The following is an 18432-nucleotide window of genomic DNA, read 5'->3' as shown; positions in this document are numbered from 1 at the left end:
GAGTGGAGAATAAAGAAAAGTCGCACTCAAACGGAGTGGAGAATAAACAAAAGTCGCACTCAAACGGAGTGGAGAATAAACAAAAGTCGCACTCAAACGGAGTGGAGAATAAACAAAAGTCGCACTCAAACGGAGTGGAGAATAAACAAATGTCGCACTCAAACGGAGTGGAGAATAAACAAATGTCGCACTCAAACGGAGTGGAGAATAAACAAAAGTCGCACTCAAACGGAGTGGAAAATAAACAAAAGTCGCACTCAAACGGAGTGGAGAATAAACAAAAGTCGCACTCAAACGGAGTGGAGAAAAACGTCAACGTTTTTATGTTTTCAAGAGGAAAAAGATGAAAATGTGAGCCAGCAAAGGACTCTGTGAGCTCATTTTTGCCGCCTCAGCACCGGCCAAGGATGGCGCTCGTTTTCGCTCAGGTGCACGCATGGATAATGAGCAGTGCATTATGGGAAGTGGGCTGGCATTAGAGTCTGGCAGCTGCGGAAGGAACTGCGGTGTGGCGTTCACTCAGACTGAAACAATGTGCCATCAGCCACAGGAAGTGACCCCGCCAGCTCCCACGCCGCGGCGAGGACGAGCGCGGCGCTTTGTATTCATGAGCTCCTTCGTGCGGCCGCCACGCCAGCGAGACTTGCCCCGAGGTTCCTTTTACACAATCACCTCGGCGCATGAAAAATGCAGCGCACACAAACTGACAAAAGAGTCCAAATGTGGCCGACATGCTTTCACGCTCGTCTTCTTGTCTTGTGTCATGTGACGCTTGGCAGCACTCGTGTGCCTGTGGTCAGCGCCACCTCATCTACTTGCTGCTTCCTTCTGCCGCCCCTCATTATACACATCATGCACGCCAGGCCTCTTCTGGGGACTTTCTTATTCCAACTTTCTCATCTAATTCTCCTATCATCATGTAGTTGTTGTATCATCATGTAGTTGTTGTATCGTCATGTAGTTGTTGTATCGTCATGTAGTTGTTGTATCGACATGTAATTGTTCTTCTGTCTTTTAATTGTTGTGTCATGTAATTGCATCGTCCTCTAATTGTGGTATCATCATGAAATTGTTGTTTTGTCATTTAATTGTTGTATCATCATGTATTTGTTGTGTCATAATGTAATTGTTGTATTGTCATATAGTTGTATCGTCATGTAGTTGTTGTATTGTCATGTAATTGTTTTATTTTCATGTAATTGTTCTAATGTTAATTGTAATTGGTCATGTTGTATTGTCATGTTATTGCTGTATTGTTATGTTGTTGTATTGTCATGTAATTGTTGTTTTGTCATGTAGTTGTTGTATTGTCATGTAATTGTTGTATTGTCATGTAGTTGTTGTATTGTCATGTAATTGTTGTATTGTCATGAAGTTGTTGTATTGTCATGTAATTGTTGTATTGTCATGGAGTTGTTTGTTGTCATGTAATTGTTCTAATGGTATTTGTAATTGGTCATGTAATTGTTGTATTGTCATGTAATTGTTGTATTGTCATGTAATTGTTGTATTGTCATGTAGTTGTTGTATTGTCATGTAATTGTTGTATTGTCATGGAGTTGTTGTGTTGTCATGTAATTGTTCTAATGGTATTTGTAATTGGTCATGTAATTGTTGTATTGTCATGTAATTGTTGTATTGTCATGTAATTGTTGTATTGTCATGTAGTTGTTGTATTGTCATGTAATTGTTGTATTGTCATGAAGTTGTTGTATTGTCATGTAATTGTTCTAATAGTATTTGTAATTGGTCATGTAATTGTTGTATTGTCATGAAGTTGTTGTATTGTCATGTAATTGTTGTATTGTCATGTAGTTGTTGTATTGTCATGTAATTGTTGTATTGTCATGAAGTTGTTGTATTGTCTTGTAATTGTTGTATTGTCATGTAGTTGTTGTATTGTCATGTAATTGTTCTAATGGTAATTGTAATTGGTCATTTAGTTGTTGTATCATCATGTAGTTGTTGTATCATAATGTAATTGTTGTATCGTCATGTAGTTGTTGTATTGTCATGTAGTTGTTGTATTGTCATGGAATTGTTTTAATGGTAATTGTAATTGGTCATGTAGATGTTGTATCGTCATGCAATTGTTGTATTATCATGTAAGTGTTGTATTGTCATGTTTTGTTCTAATAGTAATTGCAATTAGTCATGTAGTTGTTGTATCACCATGTAAATGTTGTATTGTCATGTAGTTGTTGTAGTCATCTAGTTTTTGTATCGTCATGTAGTTGTTGTATTGGCATGGAATTGTTCTAATGGTAATTGTAATTGGTCATGTAGTTGTTGTATCACCATGTAAATGTTGTATTGTCATGTAGTTGTATTGTCATGTAGTTGTTGTCGTCATCTAGTTGGTGTATCGTCATGAAGTTGTTGTATTGTCATGTAATTGTTGTATTGTCATGTAGTTGCTTTATCGTCATGTAGTTGTTCTAATGGTAATTGTAATTGGTCATGTAGTTGTTGTATCATCATGTAAGTGTTGTATTGTCATGTAGGTGTATCGTCATGTAGTTGTTGTATTGTCATGTAGTTGTATCGTCATTTAGTTGTTGCATCGTCATGTAGTTGTTCTAATGGTAATTGTAATTGGTCATGTAGTTGTTGTATCATCATGTAAGTGTTGTATTGTCATGTATTTGTATCGTCATGTAGTTGTTGTATTGTCATGCAGTTGTTGTAATGGTAGATGTAAGTGTTGATGTAATGTAAGAAGAGTTGCTGTACATGTGAGTTTTGTTGTAGTGCAGATGTGCACTCAAACATGCTGTAATAAAAGTCGGATCATGGTGCATTCTGGGTAAAAGAGCGCCAATGGGACAAAAGGGCAGCAAAAGTAAAGCAGGCCCAAGGAGACGCCGTGATTGTGCATTGGAGGAGTGGCGAGTGAAGCGTGGAAGTGGATCTGAGCGGCTGTCTTCAGCTCCTCCTGCTCTTGCTCCTGTTCCTCCTCCTGCTCCTGTTCCTGCTGCCCCTGTTCCTTCTCCTGCTCCTCCTCCTGTTCCTCCTGTTCCTGTTCCTCTTGCTCCTGCTCTTGCTCCTGTTCCTCCTCCTGCTCCTGTTCCTGCTGCCCCTGTTCCTTCTCCTGCTCCTCCTCCTGTTCCTCCTGTTCCTGTTCCTCTTGCTCCTGCTCCTGTTCCTGCTGCTCCTCCACCTGCTCCTGTCCCTCCTGCTCTTCTTCCTGCTCCTGTTCCTCCTGGTCCTGTTCCTCTTGCTCCTGCTCCTCCTGCTCCTGTTCCTCTTGTTCCTGCTCCTCCACCTGCTCCTCCTGCTCCTGTTCCTCCTGCCCTTGTTCCTCTTGCTCCTCCTCCTGCTCCTGTTCTTCTTGCTCCTGCTCCTGCTCCTCCTCCTGCTTCGGTCCCTCCTGCTCTTCTTCCTGCTCCTGTTCCTCCTGGTCCTGTTCCTCTTGCTCCTGCTCCTCCTGCTCCTCCACCTGCTCCTCCTGCTCTTGTTCCTCTTGCTCCTGTTCCTGTTCCTGCTCCTTCTGCTCCTGTTCCTCCTGCTCTTTCTGCTCCTTCTCTTGCTCCTCCTGCTCCTGTTCCTTCTGCTCCTGTTCCCCCTGGTCCTGTTCCTCCTGCTGCTCCTCCTCCTGCTCTTCCTCGCTTGTTGACAAAAGTTGAGAAAACAAAAGTCGGCACGAGCAGAGACGTCGTCGCTGTCTTTTGTTATTTTTCTCCCCGCCGCTCCTCCTGGCGTCTTTGTGATGTCAACTCCTCTTTCTCGTGGCGCGCCCGTCTCCCTCGCCGCCTTCAAACCCGACAAATCCTCACCCTGCTCCGAAGAAGAAGCACACGCCACCCCAGCCAGACAAAGCGCCAACTTGGCGGCTGCAAACAAACACACTTACACCTCGTGTTGTTGCTTTTTTTGTTTCTTCTTTTTTTCCAACGTCTTAAAGTTGCCTCACGCCGGCTGCTGCGTTCCCGGGGAACACCACCCACATAAAAGCCGGGAGAGGATCTCCTTCACTCATGTCACCGAGGCCCCCGGGGGCCCGCACACTTTCATACGGCGCCAGTCTAGCGCAGTGACTACAAAGCAGCGACACGCAACAATAGACACACAACACAACACAACACAACTGCTCTTGTTAACAAGACTTGACATCAAAATTTACATAAAAATGACAAACATGTAGCACTGTACTGTTAGCAGACTTATCAGGAAAAGTTCAAATGTCTTTAAAAATAAACACGTAGCGCTATACTGTTAGCAGTTTTAACAAGATGGGTTAAAAATGTATTTTAAAACAAACGCATAGCGTTGTACTGTTAGCAAACTTAAGAACAGTTAAAAATGTCTTTAAAAATAGCAGACTTAACAAGATGGGTTAAAATGTCTTTAAAAACAAACATGTAGCGCTATTCTGTTAGCAAACTTAACAGGAAAAGTTAAAATTCTCTTTAAAAACAAACGCATAGCGCTATATTGTTAACAAACCTAAAAGGAAGGGTAAAAAAGGTCCATAAAAACAAACACATAGCGCTATACTGTTAGCAAACTTAACAAGATGGGTTAAAATGTCTTTAAAAATAAACACGTAGCGCTATACTGTTAGCAAACTTAACAAGAACAGTTAAAAATGTTTTTAAAAATAAACATGTAACACTATACTGTTAGCAGACTTGAAAGGAAGGGTTAAAAATGTTCATAAAAAACAACACGTAGCGCTATACTGTTAGCAGTTTTAACAAGATGGGTTAAAAATGTATTTTAAAACAAACGCGTAGCGTTATACTGTTAGCAAACTTAACAAGAACAGTTAAAAATGTCTTTAAAAATAGCAGACTTAACAAGATGGGTTAAAAATGTCTTTAAAAACAAACATGTAGCGCTATTCTGTTAGCAAACTTAACAGGAAAAGTTAAAATTCTCTTAAAAACAAACGCATAGCGCTATATTGTTAACAAACCTGAAAGGAAGGGTTAAAAAGGTCCATAAAAACAAACACGTAGCGCTATACTGTTAGCAAACTTAACAAGATGGGTTAAAAATGTCTTTAAAAATAAACACGTAGCGCTATACTGTTAGCAAACTTAAGAAGAACAGTTAAAAATGTTTTTAAAAATAAACATGTAGCTCTATACTGTTAGCAGACTTGAAAGGAAAGGTTAAAAATGTTAATAAAAAACAACATGTAGCGATATACTGTTAGCAGACTTAACAAGAAGAGTTAAAAATGTTTTTTTTTTAACACATGTAGCACTATACTGTTAGAAGACTTAACAGGAAGGGTTAAAAATGTCTTTAAAAATAAACGCATAGCGCTATAGTGTTAACAAACTTCAAAAAGGAAGGGTTAAAAAGGTCCATAAAAACATTACATAGTGCTATACTGTTAGCAAACTTAACAAGAACAGTTAAAAATGTCTTTAAAAATAGCAGACTTAACAAGATGGGTTAAAAATGTCTAAAAACAAACATGTAGCGATATACTGTTAGCAAACTTAACAAGATGGGTTAAAAATGTCCATAAAAAGAAACACGTAGCGCTATACTGTAAGCAAACTTAACAGGAGGGCTTAAAAATGTCCATAAAACAAATGTGTAGCACTATACTGTTAGCAAACTTAACAAGTTGGGTTAAAAATGTCTTTAAAAACAAACATGTAGCGCTATACCGTTACCAGACTTAACAAGATGGGTTAAAATTTATTTTTAAACAAATGCGTACCATTATACTGTTAGCAAACTTAACATAAACAGTTAAAAATGTCTTTAAAAATAAAAATGTAGCACTATACTGTTAGCAGACTTAACAAGATGGGTTAAAAATGTCTTTAAAAACAAACATGTAGCGCTATACTGTTAGCAAACTTAATAGGAAAAGTCAAAATTGTCTTTAAAAACAAACGCATAGCGCTATATTGTTAACAAACTTAATAGGAAGGGTTAAAAAGGTCCATAGAAACAAACACGTAGCACTATACTGTTAGCAAACTTAATAGAATGGGTTGAAAATGTCTAAAAAAACAAACATGTAGCGCTATACTGTAAGCAAACTTAACAAGAACAGTTAAAAATGTCTTTAAAAATATCAGATTTAACAAGATGGGTTAAAAATGTCTAAAAACAAACATGTAGCGCCATACTGTTAGCAAACTTAACAGGAGGGCTTAAAAATGTCCATAAAACAAATGTGTAGCACTATACTGTTAGCAAACTTAAAAAGTTGGGTTAAAAATGTCTTCAAAAACAAACATGTAGCGCTATACTGTTAGCAGACTTAACAAGATGGGTTAAAATATATTTTAAAACAAACGCGTAACATTTTACTGTTAGCAAACTTAACATAAACAGTTAAAAATAAACATGTAGCACTATACTGTTAACAGACTTAACAAGATGGGTTAAACATGTCTTTACAAACAAGACATTTTTTTTCACTGTTAGCAAACTTAACAGGAAAAGTTAAAATTGTCTTTAAAAACAAACGCATTGCACTATACTGTTAACAAACTTGAAAGTAAGGGATAAAAATGTCCATAAAAACAAACACGTAGCGCTATACTGTTAGCAAACTTAACAGAATGGGTTGAAAATGTCTAAAAAAACAAACACGTAGCGCTATACTGTTAGCAAATTTAACAGAATGGGTTGAAAATGTCTAAAAAAACAAACATGTAGCGTTATTCTGTTAGCAAACTTAACAAGATGGGTTAAAAATTTCTATAAAAAGAAACACGTAGCGCTATACTGTTAGCAAACTTAACAGGAGGGCTTAAAAATGTCCATAAAACAAATGTGTAGCACTATACTGTTAGCAAACTTAACAAGTCGGGTTAAAAATGTCTTTAAAAACAAACATGTAGCGCTATACTGTTAGCAGATTTAACAAGATGGGTTAAAAATGCATTTTAAAACAAACGCATAGCGTTATACCGTTAGCAAACTTAACAAGAACAGTTAAAAATGTCTTTAAAAATAAACATGTATCACTATACTGTTAACAAACTTGAAAGTAAGGGTTGAAAATCTCCATATAAACAAACATGTAGCTCTATACTGTTAGCAAACTTAACAGGAAGAGTTAAAAATGTATTTAAAAGTAAACACGTAGCACTATAGTGTTAGCAGACTTAACAGGAAGTGTTAAAAATGGTCTTAAAAAACATGTAGCAATGTACTGTTAGCAAACTTAACAATAAGAGTTAAGAAAATTATTTAAAAATAAACACGTAGCGCTATACTGTTAACAGACCTAAGAGGAAGAGTCAAAATTGTCTTTAAAAAGAAACGCATTACGTTATATTGTTAGCAAACTTAACAGGAAGGGTTAAAATGTTCCATAAACACAAACGTGTAGCACTATACTGTTAGCAAACTTAACAGGAAGAGTTAAAATTGTCTTTAAAAACGAATGCATAGTGCGATACTCTTAGCAAACTTAACAAGATGGGTTAAAAATGTCTATAAAAACAAATATGTAGCGCTATACTGTTAGCAAACTTAACAAGATGGGTTGAAAATGTCCATTAAAAAAATATGTAGCGCTATACTGTTAGCAAACTTATCAAGATGGGTTAAAAATGTCCATAAAAAAATATGTAGCGCTATACTGTTAGCAAACTTAACAAGATGGGTTAAAAATGTCCATAAAAAAATATGTGGTGCTATACTGTTAGCAAACTTAACAAGATGGGTTAAAAATGTCCATCAAAAAAATATGTGGCGCTATACTGTTAGCAAACTTAACAAGATGGGTTAAAAATGTCCATCAAAAAAATATGTGGCGCTATACTGTTAGCAAACTTAACAAGATGGGTTAAAAATGTCCATAAAAAAATATGTAGCGCTATAGTGTTAGCAAACTTAACAAGATGAGTTAAAAATGTCTTTAAAAACAAACGCATAGTGCTATACTGTTAGCAAACTTAACAGGATGGGTTAAATGTCCATAAAAACAAACATGTAGCGCTATACTGTTAGCAAACTTAACAGGGAGTGTTAAAAATGTCCATAAAAACAAACGTGTAGCTCTATACTGTTAGCAAACTTAACAGGAAGAGTTAAAATTGTCTTTAAAAACAAACACGTATCGCTATACTGTTAGCAGGATTAACAGGAAGACTTAAAAGTGTCTTTAAAAACAAACGCATAGCGCTATACTGTTAGCAAACTTAACAGGATGGGTTGTAAATGTCCTTAAAAACAAATATGTAGCGCTATACCATTAGCAAACTTAATAGGAAGAGTTAAAATTGCCTGTAAAAACAAACGCATAGGGCTATATTGTTCGCAAACTTAACAGGAAGGGTTAAAAATGTTCATAAAAACAAATGCTTAGCGCTAAACTGTTACAACACTTAACAAGATGCTTTAAAAATTAAGATAAAAATGACGAACTCATAACACTTAAAAAAAACTTTAAGAAAGCACTTAAAATAGCACCTATTTGGAGCTAAATAAGTTTTGTACTTGAAAAACTTAACTTCAAAACTGACAGTTCAAGTTTTGATGTTGAATTTTGAAAACAACATCAGTGTGTTCAAAATAAAATAAAAAAATAATTGCACACCATGTTTTCAAGTTGAATGTAATTTTTATTCACACAATTATTTTGAAAGAAATTATAAAAATGTTTCACTTTAATATGTTTTAAATATATTTAGATTCAGGTTTTTTTTTTTTTTCATATTTAAATCTTGGTTTTATTTTACAGTTTGCCATCTGTCTTTTTCAGAATAATTTCTTAGTTGAGGCTTAGGTCAGGCTGATTAGATAAATAAGTGCTAACAAATATACTGCATAAGTAGTAAATAAGACTCGTAAATAACTGCCACGAAGACACAACTATTTTGAGCTAAAAATAATTAAATGAATTAGTTATGAATATGTTTATTGAATAAATTAAAGTACAAATGAAATTACAGCTTCACCTCTTTAGTTGTAATTTTTGCGCTTAAGAAACTTCTCTGTGACTTTAGCGCCAGACTTCTTCTGTTTGTTTGAGATTTTCATTACTGCCACAAGTGGCGGAAAAGTGTATTACAACTCAGTACTGCATTAACTACAGTATGGCGGTCAAAAAAAGTGAGTTAACTCATGTGAATAATCACCAAAAAAATATCACTTTCCCACTGTCAAGACACGGCACAGGAGCCAAGGTTTTAATATACATAGGTTTTTATTACAATCTTTCGAAAACTTTTCAGTCAAGTCCGTATCCTCTCACCCCTCCTGCCCCCGGCCGCTTACTGTTAAAGACAGCAGATGATGAGATGAACACATACGGCCTGTGAAATCGAATCCCCTGCCAGCTGTGTCTTGCCGTCAGCACTCCCACGCCCCCTGTCTGATGGTGCTCTTTCCTCAGCACCATGGACAGAGGCGGTGACCTTTGCTCCGGCAGGCAGCGCTGGCCACGCCTCCCTCCACAATCACTTTATCATTTTTTTTTTTTGTGTTCTTCTATTCTGGCTTTCTTCTGGCCTCTGATTGGCTTAAAAAGCCTGACAGTGAACGTTTTTGGTATTATATTTGACATGTTTCCCGCTTGGTTTCTGACGTGCATCTTGTGTGTGCCCTGCAGGTGAGGAGTGGTACCTGTGCAGGTTGACTCTGACCACGCTCAGTCAGGCCGACCTGCAGTGGACCATGTTCCCCCGCCCCTACCTGGCCGCCGTGGCTGCCGACGCAGCACCGGGGTCTGTCGCGTACTCCCTGTCGGCACGGCAACGGGATGGAAGCCTCGGCCAGCCCCTGTTCCTTTTATTGGACGGTCAGTATTTTCAACTTAATAATTATTGTAGGATGATTAAAATCATCTAGGTGTGCATTTAGGATCAGGTCTGATGGGTCCTGAAAAAGAAAGACATGATACTATATTATCTGCTCACAGATACCGCCTGGTGGTTGTTTGAGATCTGGATGAGTTAAACAACCCCCGTTTCTTAACGCAGGGCCCCGAATTTTTGGACTCAGGGGCCACATTGGGTTCAAAGAATTTGGCGAGGGGGTCGATTTATCTGTCATATATATATATATATATATATATATATAAATATATATATACATATATATATATATATATATATATATATATATATATATATATATATATATATATATATATATGCATATATGTATGTGTCTATATATGTATATATATATATATATATATATATATATATATATATGCATATATGTATGTGTCTATATATGTATGTATATATATATATATATATATATATATATACATATATATATATATGCATATATGTAGGTGTGGGAAAAATCACAAGACTACTTCATCTCTACAGAACTGTTTCAATCATCAGGAGATTTATGTATATATATATATATATATATATATATTTTTTTTTTTTTAAATTTATATATATTTGGTATATTTGCGTATGTGTACATATATATATATATTTATATACAGTTGTACTGTGTATGTGTATATATTTATATATGTATATATATATGTATGTGTGTAGATATGTGTATATATATGTATATATATATGTATATATACAGTATATATAGAGAGAGAGATAATGTAAAATAAGTTGTGTTTAAAAAAATATTTTATGTATTTTATATTTATAAAAAATAGAATGCAATAAAATATCAATATATATAATATAATCATCGATATTATATTGTTTAAATAAATAAAATATATACGTTATATATACTGTATATATTTTATATATAAATACTATATTATAAATATATAAATAATATAATATGTGCTGTATTTTTACATATATATATATTATTTTTTATTTTTTTAATTGATTAATTTATTTATTTATTTTTAATACACCAATTCCTACTGTCACGCATGGTGGTGGTAGTATTAGGCTCTGTTTTGCTTCCAATAGAACTGGTGCTTTACAGAGAGTAAATGGGACAATGAAAAAGGAGGATTTCCTCCAAATTCTTCAGGACTAACCTAAAATCATCAGCCCGGAGGTTGGGGGGATTGTGGCCTCCATCTCCTGCTGAATTTCGGGAGAAAATTTCTTCCGGGAGGTTTTCGGGAGAGGCGCTGAATTCCAGGAGTCTGACAGAAATTCCGGGAGGGTTGGCGAGCATGGCTCTCACACATGAGCAAACTGTACAAGTACAGTATGCAAATATATATATACTGTATGTATATGTATTACCTGTCACGTGCTCAGAGCGCAGATTTTATAAATAAAACGTATTGAATTTCAATTAGCGTCACGCGGCAGAGAAAGCGCTGGTAAACGGCGAGGAGCTGCGTTGCTAAACGCTCCCCCGAGGCCAAGAGAGCGGCCAGATTCGGGGGAATAATCGGAGCGTCTCTGGAGAGGCAGCGAGTGGGAGGGTGGGCGTTTGGGCGCCACTGGCTGTCGATCTTTTTTATTTCATATGTAGAAGGAGAGAAGAACAAGAGGAGGAGGAGGAGGATGGAGGGATATTTTAAGAGTTCATTTCTTAATGCGTGAACATCCCTGTGGCGTAATGTGGCGACGTATACACGCAAATAATCCGCTAATTGACTTTTTTTTTTTTTTTTTAACGCTTTTATATGTCATGCCAATGTTGGAGGTATTTAAGTGCGTCTTTAGTGAGATTAGCTCCCACTTTAAGGAATGACATCAGCTCATTATTGGAAATAGCCTGTAGATCCAAGACTCCACCTGGATGCAGATGGTGGAGGGGGCGAGAGGCAAGGAGTACATTGGAGGATGAGGTGATCGACAGGTGGACAGTTGAAGCCCCAACACCCCCCCCCCCCCACCCCCTGCGCCCCCACCCCAACCCCCCGGGCGACAGCTAGGCGGGGCGTTCCCCTCCACCTCTTTCCCGTCATCCAGCGGAAACGATGCACAAAGCAGACTATGACATGCTACCCAAGAAAGTGAAACAGTTCTTCGCAACAAAAAAAAGAGAAATATAATTTACAGTAATATTATTGTTTCAAACATTTCCATGCACGTATAACACTTAAAATATAAAAACTTTTATACCCGGGGGGCCGCATTGGGTTAAAAAAATTGTGGTCATGCCTGTAAGTTATGTTTTGGTTTTGGTCATGCTATGTTTAGTTTTTGGACATTCAGTCATGTTTTTCACATCCTGGTTTTGTTTGTTTCCATGCCAACGTTTTAGTTCCCACCTTGTCACGCCCCTGCCCTCAGTCTCACACCTGTTCCTGATTATCACAGCCAGTATTTAAGTAATTTGCTTTCTGTTCATCATTCTGGGATCTTCACACTCGCACGCACCCTACCCATGCTGTTTCAACCTTCACGCCCTCGTCCACAGTTCCATGCCGTGTAAGTTTATGTATTTATGCCACAGTGCTAGTTGTGTTTTGTTTGTATATAGTCATGCCATTGTGCTGTTTTGTTTTAAGTATAGTATAGATTATTATCCGCCATCGAGCGCGCTTTTTGTTTTGCCTTATTTATTGTATTTTGAGTATAAATAAAAAACATGTACCTGAATTCACGCCTGGCTCGTCCTGTAATCCCGCTGCATCGAAGGAGCACACACCATCCATGTCCGAGCCTGACAGATGTATGTGTGTATATATATATATATTTATATATGTATGTATTTATGTATATATATATGTATGTATATATATGTACATGTATATATATGCGTGCATATATATATGTATATGTAGATATATGTATATATATGTATATATATGTATATATACGTATATATATGTAAGTGTGTATATATATATATATGTATATATGTATAAATTTATATATATATATATGTGTATGTATATATGTATATGTACATATAAATATATATGTATATGTATATATATGTATATATATAAGTGTGTATATATATGTATACATTTATATATATATATATATATGTATGTGTACATATATGTTTGTATGTATATGTACATATAAATATATATGTGTATGTATATATATATATATATATATACATATATATATATATATATATATATATGTATATATATATAAGTGTGTATATATATGTATACATTTATATATATATGTATGTGTACATGTATGTATGTATGTATATGTACATATAAATATATATGTGTATATATATATATATATATATATATTTATGTATGTATGTATATGTACATATATATATATATTTATGTATGTATGTATATGTACATATATATATATGTATGTGTACAAATATGTATGTATGTATATGTACATATAAATATATATGTGTATGTATATATATATATATATATATATATATATATATATATATATGCATATATATGTATGTATACATATATGTATGTATGTATATGTACATATAAATATATATGTGTATATATATATATATATATATATACACGTATATATATATATATATATATATATATATATATATATATATATATATAAGTATGTATGTGTATTTATCCGTTATACAGTGCTCAATACCCAGGTAGAGTGGAATACACGTTAGCCTCTGTGTTTTTTCCTGACCTATATCATGCCAACAAGGTTTCCCTGCTCTTCAGGGAATTTTTACACATACATATATTTTATACATATTTATACACACGCATATATATATATATATATATATATATATATATATATATATATATATATATATATGTATGTATGTATTATTAAAAAATGACTTTGAATGCCTTGTTTTCTCCTCCCTCTAAGGCGGGGAGGACTGCTTCGAGGTCCACCGTAGTTCTGGCGACATCAGGACCACGGGGCGACCTCTGACCCCCAGCAAGGAGTACCAACTGCGAGTGCAGGCGATGGACGCTGACGGCCGCAAAGGACCGCCGGCCGTGGTGTCCATCCTGGCGGGCTACCGGCCGCCGCAGTTCACCAACGCCTCGTACAGCCTGAGCGTGGCGGAGAACGTGGCCGTCGGCCAACCGTGAGTTTGTTTTTTATTACTTACTTTTCAGTAAATGAACTCCTTTTATTTGAGCAAATTATCATGGATTTTTTTGGTAATGTAAACCCTTATTCACTTATTTTTACACTTCAAAACATTGCCAGTGCACCAAATGAAGCTTGTATGATGCAACAGATAATTTATATTAATAATAAATCATTAAAACATGGCAAGCAGATTATTGTCTGTGGTGTGGATAAACGATAAAAAGTAGATTAGGGGGCATTTGTGTTGCTATGGTAACTCTCATGCATGCTCTTATCAGTACACACGTACAGAATATACATCCAAATAACCAAATAAACATGTGCCAAAATTTTAAACAAAACAATTGTATTTAAAATGCATTAAAAAAAGGCTAAAAATATTTTAAAATGAATAATATTCATAATAATAATAATGATATTGATATCGGATCAATATTGGCAAAAAAAATAGGTGTGGGATTATTTGGGTTTGTTTGTAAATGTCAGATATCCTGTGCGATATAATCAGTCATGCAGGGTGATTACCAGTGTGTGATATCATGTGCGATATAATCAGTCCCGTGGCGTGTTTACTTGTGTATCATGTCATGTGCAATATAATCAGTCCTGCAGGATGTTTACCCGCGTGTGATATCATCTGCGATATCGTCAGTCCTGGAGCGTGTTTACTTTTGTGTGATATCCTGTGTGATATAATGAGTCCTGCAAGGTGTTGACGTGTGTGTGATATCATGTGTGATATAATCAATCCTGAAGGGTGTTTACCTGTGTGTGATATCTTGTGCGATATAATCGGCCCTGCAGCGTGTTTATTTCTGTGTGATATCATGTGCGATATCATCAGTCGTGCAGCGTGTTCACTTGTGTGTGATATCATGTGCGATATAATCAGTCCTGCAGCGTGTTCACTTGTGTGTGATATCATGTGCGATATAATCAGTCCTGCAGCGTGTTTACTTGTGTGTGATATCATGTGGTTTCTCTTAGTCATCATGGTCGACGTCCCACTGGGGTGAGTTTTTCCTTGCCCTTAAGTGGACCCTACCAAGGATGTCGTTGTGGTTTGTGCAGCCCTTTGAGGCACTTGTGATTTAGGGCTATATAAATAAACATTGATTGATTGATTAAATGATGTGCGATAATATCAGTCCTGGAGCGTGTTTACCCTGTGTGTGATACCATGTGCGATATAATCAGTAATGCAGCGTGTTTACTCGTGTGGGATATCCTGTGCAATATAATCAGTCCTGCTGGGTGTTTACTCATGTGTGATAACCTGTGTGATATAATCAGTCATGCAGGGTGTTTACTTGTGTATGATATGATGTGCGATATAATCAGCCCTGCAGCGTGATTACTTCTGTGTGATTTCCTGTGCAATATAATCAGTCCTGCTGGGTGTTTACTCGTGTGTGATAACATGTGTGATATAATCAGTCATGCAGCGTGTTTACTTGTGTATGATATGATGTGCGATATAAGCAGACCTGCAGCGTGTTTACTTCTGTGTGATTAACTGTGCGACATAATCAGTCCTGCTGCGTGTTTATTTGTGTGTGATATCCCGTGAGATATAATCAGTCATGCAGGGTGTTTACCCGTGTTTGATATCATGTGCGATATAGTCAGTATTTCAGCGTGTTTACTTGTGTGTGATATCCTGTGGGATATAATCAGTCCTGTGGGGTGTTTACCCGTGTGTGATATCATTTGCACTATAATCCGTCCTGCAGCGTGTTTACCTCTGTGTGATATGCTGTGCAATAGGATCTGTCCTGCAGTGTGTTTACTTGTGTGTGATATCATGTGCGAAATAATCAGTCCTGTAGCATGTTTACTTGTGTGAGATATAATCAATCCTGCAGCGTGTTTACTTCTGAGTGATTAACTGTGCAATATAATCAGTCCTGCTGGGTGTTTACTCGTGTGTGACAACATGTGTGATATAATCAGTCATGCAGCGCGTTTACTTATGTATGATATGATGTGCGATATAAACAGTCCTGCAGCGTGTTTACTTCTGTGTGATTAACTGTGTGACATAATCAGTCCTGCAGCGTGTTTATTTGTGTGTGATATCCCGTGAGATATAATCAGTCATGCAAGGTGTTTACCCGTGTTTGATAGTCAGTATTTCAGCGTGTTTACTTGTGTGTGATATCCTGTGGGATATAATCAGTCCTGTGGGGTGTTTAACCGTGTGTGATATCATTTGCACTATAATCCGTCCTGCAGCGTGTTTACCTCTGTGTGATATGCTGTGCAATAGGATCAGTCCTGCAGTGTGTTTACTTGTGTGTGATATCATGTGCGAAATAATCAGTCCTGTAGCATGTTTACTTGTGTGAGATATAATCAGTCCTGCAGCGTGTTTACTTCTGAGTGATTAACTGTGCAATATAATCAGTCCTGCTGGGTGTTTACTCGTGTGTGATAACATGTGTGATATAATCAGTCCTGCAGCGTGTTTACTTCTGTGTGATTAACTGTGCGACATAATCAGTCCTGCAGCGTGTTTATTTGTGTGTGATATCCCGTGAGATATAATCAGTCATGCAGGGTGTTTACCCGTGTTTGATATCATGTGCGATATAGTCAGTATTTCCGCGTGTTTTTTTGTGTGTGATATCCTGTGGGATATAATCAGTCCTGCGGGGTGTTTACCCGTGTGTGATATCATGTGCAATATAATCCGTCTTGCAACGTGTTTACTTCTGTGTGATATGCTGTGCAATAGGATCAGTCCTGCAGTGTGTTTACTTGTGTGTGATATCATGTGCGAAATAATCAGTCCTGTAGCATGTTTACTTGTGTGAGATATAATCAGTCCTGCAGCGTGTTTACTTCTGAGTGATTAACTGTGCAATATAATCAGTCCTGCTGGGTGTTTACTCGTGTGTGATAACATGTGTGATATAATCAGTCATGCAGCGTGTTTACTTATGTATGATATGATGTGCAATATAAACAGTCCTGCAGCGTGTTTACTTCTGTGTGATTAACTGTGCGACATAATCAGTCCTGCAGCGTGTTTATTTGTGTGTGATATCCCGTGAGATATAATCAGTCCTGCGGGGTGTTTAACCGTGTGTGATATCATGTGCAATATAATCCGCCCTGCAGCATGTTTACTTCTCTGTGATATCCTGTGAGATATAATCAGTCCTGCAGCGTGTTTACTTCTGTGCGATATGCTGTGCGATATGATCAGTCCTGCAGCATGTTTACTTCTGTGTGATATCCTGTGTGATATAATTAGTCCCGCAGTGTGTTTACTTGTGTGTGATTTCATGTGCGATATGATCAGTCCTGCAGTGTGTTTACTTGTGTGTGATATCATGTGCGAAATAATCAGTCATGTAGCATGTTTAATTGTGTGTGATATCCTGTGAGATATAATCAGTCCTGCAGCGTGTTTCCTTCTGCGTGATATGCTGTGCGATATAATCAGTCAGTCCTGTAGCGTGTTTACTTGTGTTTGATAGATATCCTGTGAGATATGATCAGTCCTGTAGCGTGTTTGCTTGTGTGTGATATCCTGTGCGATATAATCAGTCCTGCAGCGTGTTTACTTCTGTGTGATATCCTGTGCGATATAATCAGTCCTGCAGCGTGTTTACCTCTGTGTGATATCCTGTGCGATATGATCAGTCCTGCAGCGTGTTTACTTTTGTGTGATATCATGTGCAATACAACCACAATATTGCAGTCTAAAAGAGCACATTTGTCAATATAAACAAGTTTTAAAGTATTATAGTTGCATGTTATTTACACATACAAAGTCTCAAGGGCAGAAGCGTACTAGAAAGTGTCCAGTAACAAACGTGTCCGCATCATTCAACTTAATGTGCCATGCGCTTAACTTCATAAAATTATTTGCCAAAAAAACTATTACCACTCTGCGTCAATTGAAAGACAGCACTGTAAAAATAATGTTACAGTAAAAAATAAAAGTTAAAAAAAATTAAAAAACTACACTGCAAATTTATTGCTACTTGCAAATATTTAAAATTGTATTTCTAGAAATGTCCTTAATTTTAAGAGCGATTAACTTATTTTTTAGTCATTGACTTTACGTCATAATCTTAATGTTAGCATGAATAAATGTCTATTCTAGTTTAAAAACTAAGTAACATTAGTTTTGGGAGATACTACAATGCCAAGTAGATACAGAGTCATACATTGGTCATAATTATAGTTATTTAGGGACGTATTTCCTGACTTTATACACAATAAAAAAAGACAAATTATTTTGTGATAATAAAGAATATCCGTGTAGTATCAAATATATAAAGCTCTTGTACAAAACCCAAAACCAGTGAAGTTGGCACTTTGTCTAAATGGTAAATAAAATCAGACAATCCTTTTCAACTTATATTCAATTGAATAGACACGTGCAGAATGTGGCTTGGCATTGTCTTGCTGAAATAAGCAGGGGCGTCCATAATAACATTGCTTGGATGGCAACATATGTTGCTCCAAAACCTGTATGTACCTTTCAGCATTAATGGTGCCTTCACAGATGTGTAAGTTACCCATGCCTTGGGCACTAATGCAC

The 18432-nt window shown here is 36.4% G+C and overlaps 1 protein-coding gene across 1 annotated transcript in view; it reads left to right on the top strand.

Annotated features, from left to right (window-relative positions):
- si:dkey-22o22.2 (neural-cadherin) overlaps positions 1-18432 on the top strand; it is a 294515-nt gene that overhangs the window by 117365 nt on the left and 158718 nt on the right. Inside the window, exons 2-3 of the mRNA XM_061915447.1 lie at positions 9539-9727; positions 13641-13866. Coding sequence (XP_061771431.1) covers positions 9539-9727; positions 13641-13866 — 415 coding nt within the window. The remainder of the gene's footprint in view (positions 1-9538; positions 9728-13640; positions 13867-18432) is intronic.

This window comes from Nerophis ophidion, linkage group LG11 (assembly GCF_033978795.1).
Source record: "Nerophis ophidion isolate RoL-2023_Sa linkage group LG11, RoL_Noph_v1.0, whole genome shotgun sequence".
In the NCBI taxonomy this organism is placed as follows: domain Eukaryota; kingdom Metazoa; phylum Chordata; class Actinopteri; order Syngnathiformes; family Syngnathidae; genus Nerophis; species Nerophis ophidion.
This window is presented reverse-complemented; position numbering and strand designations above follow the sequence as displayed.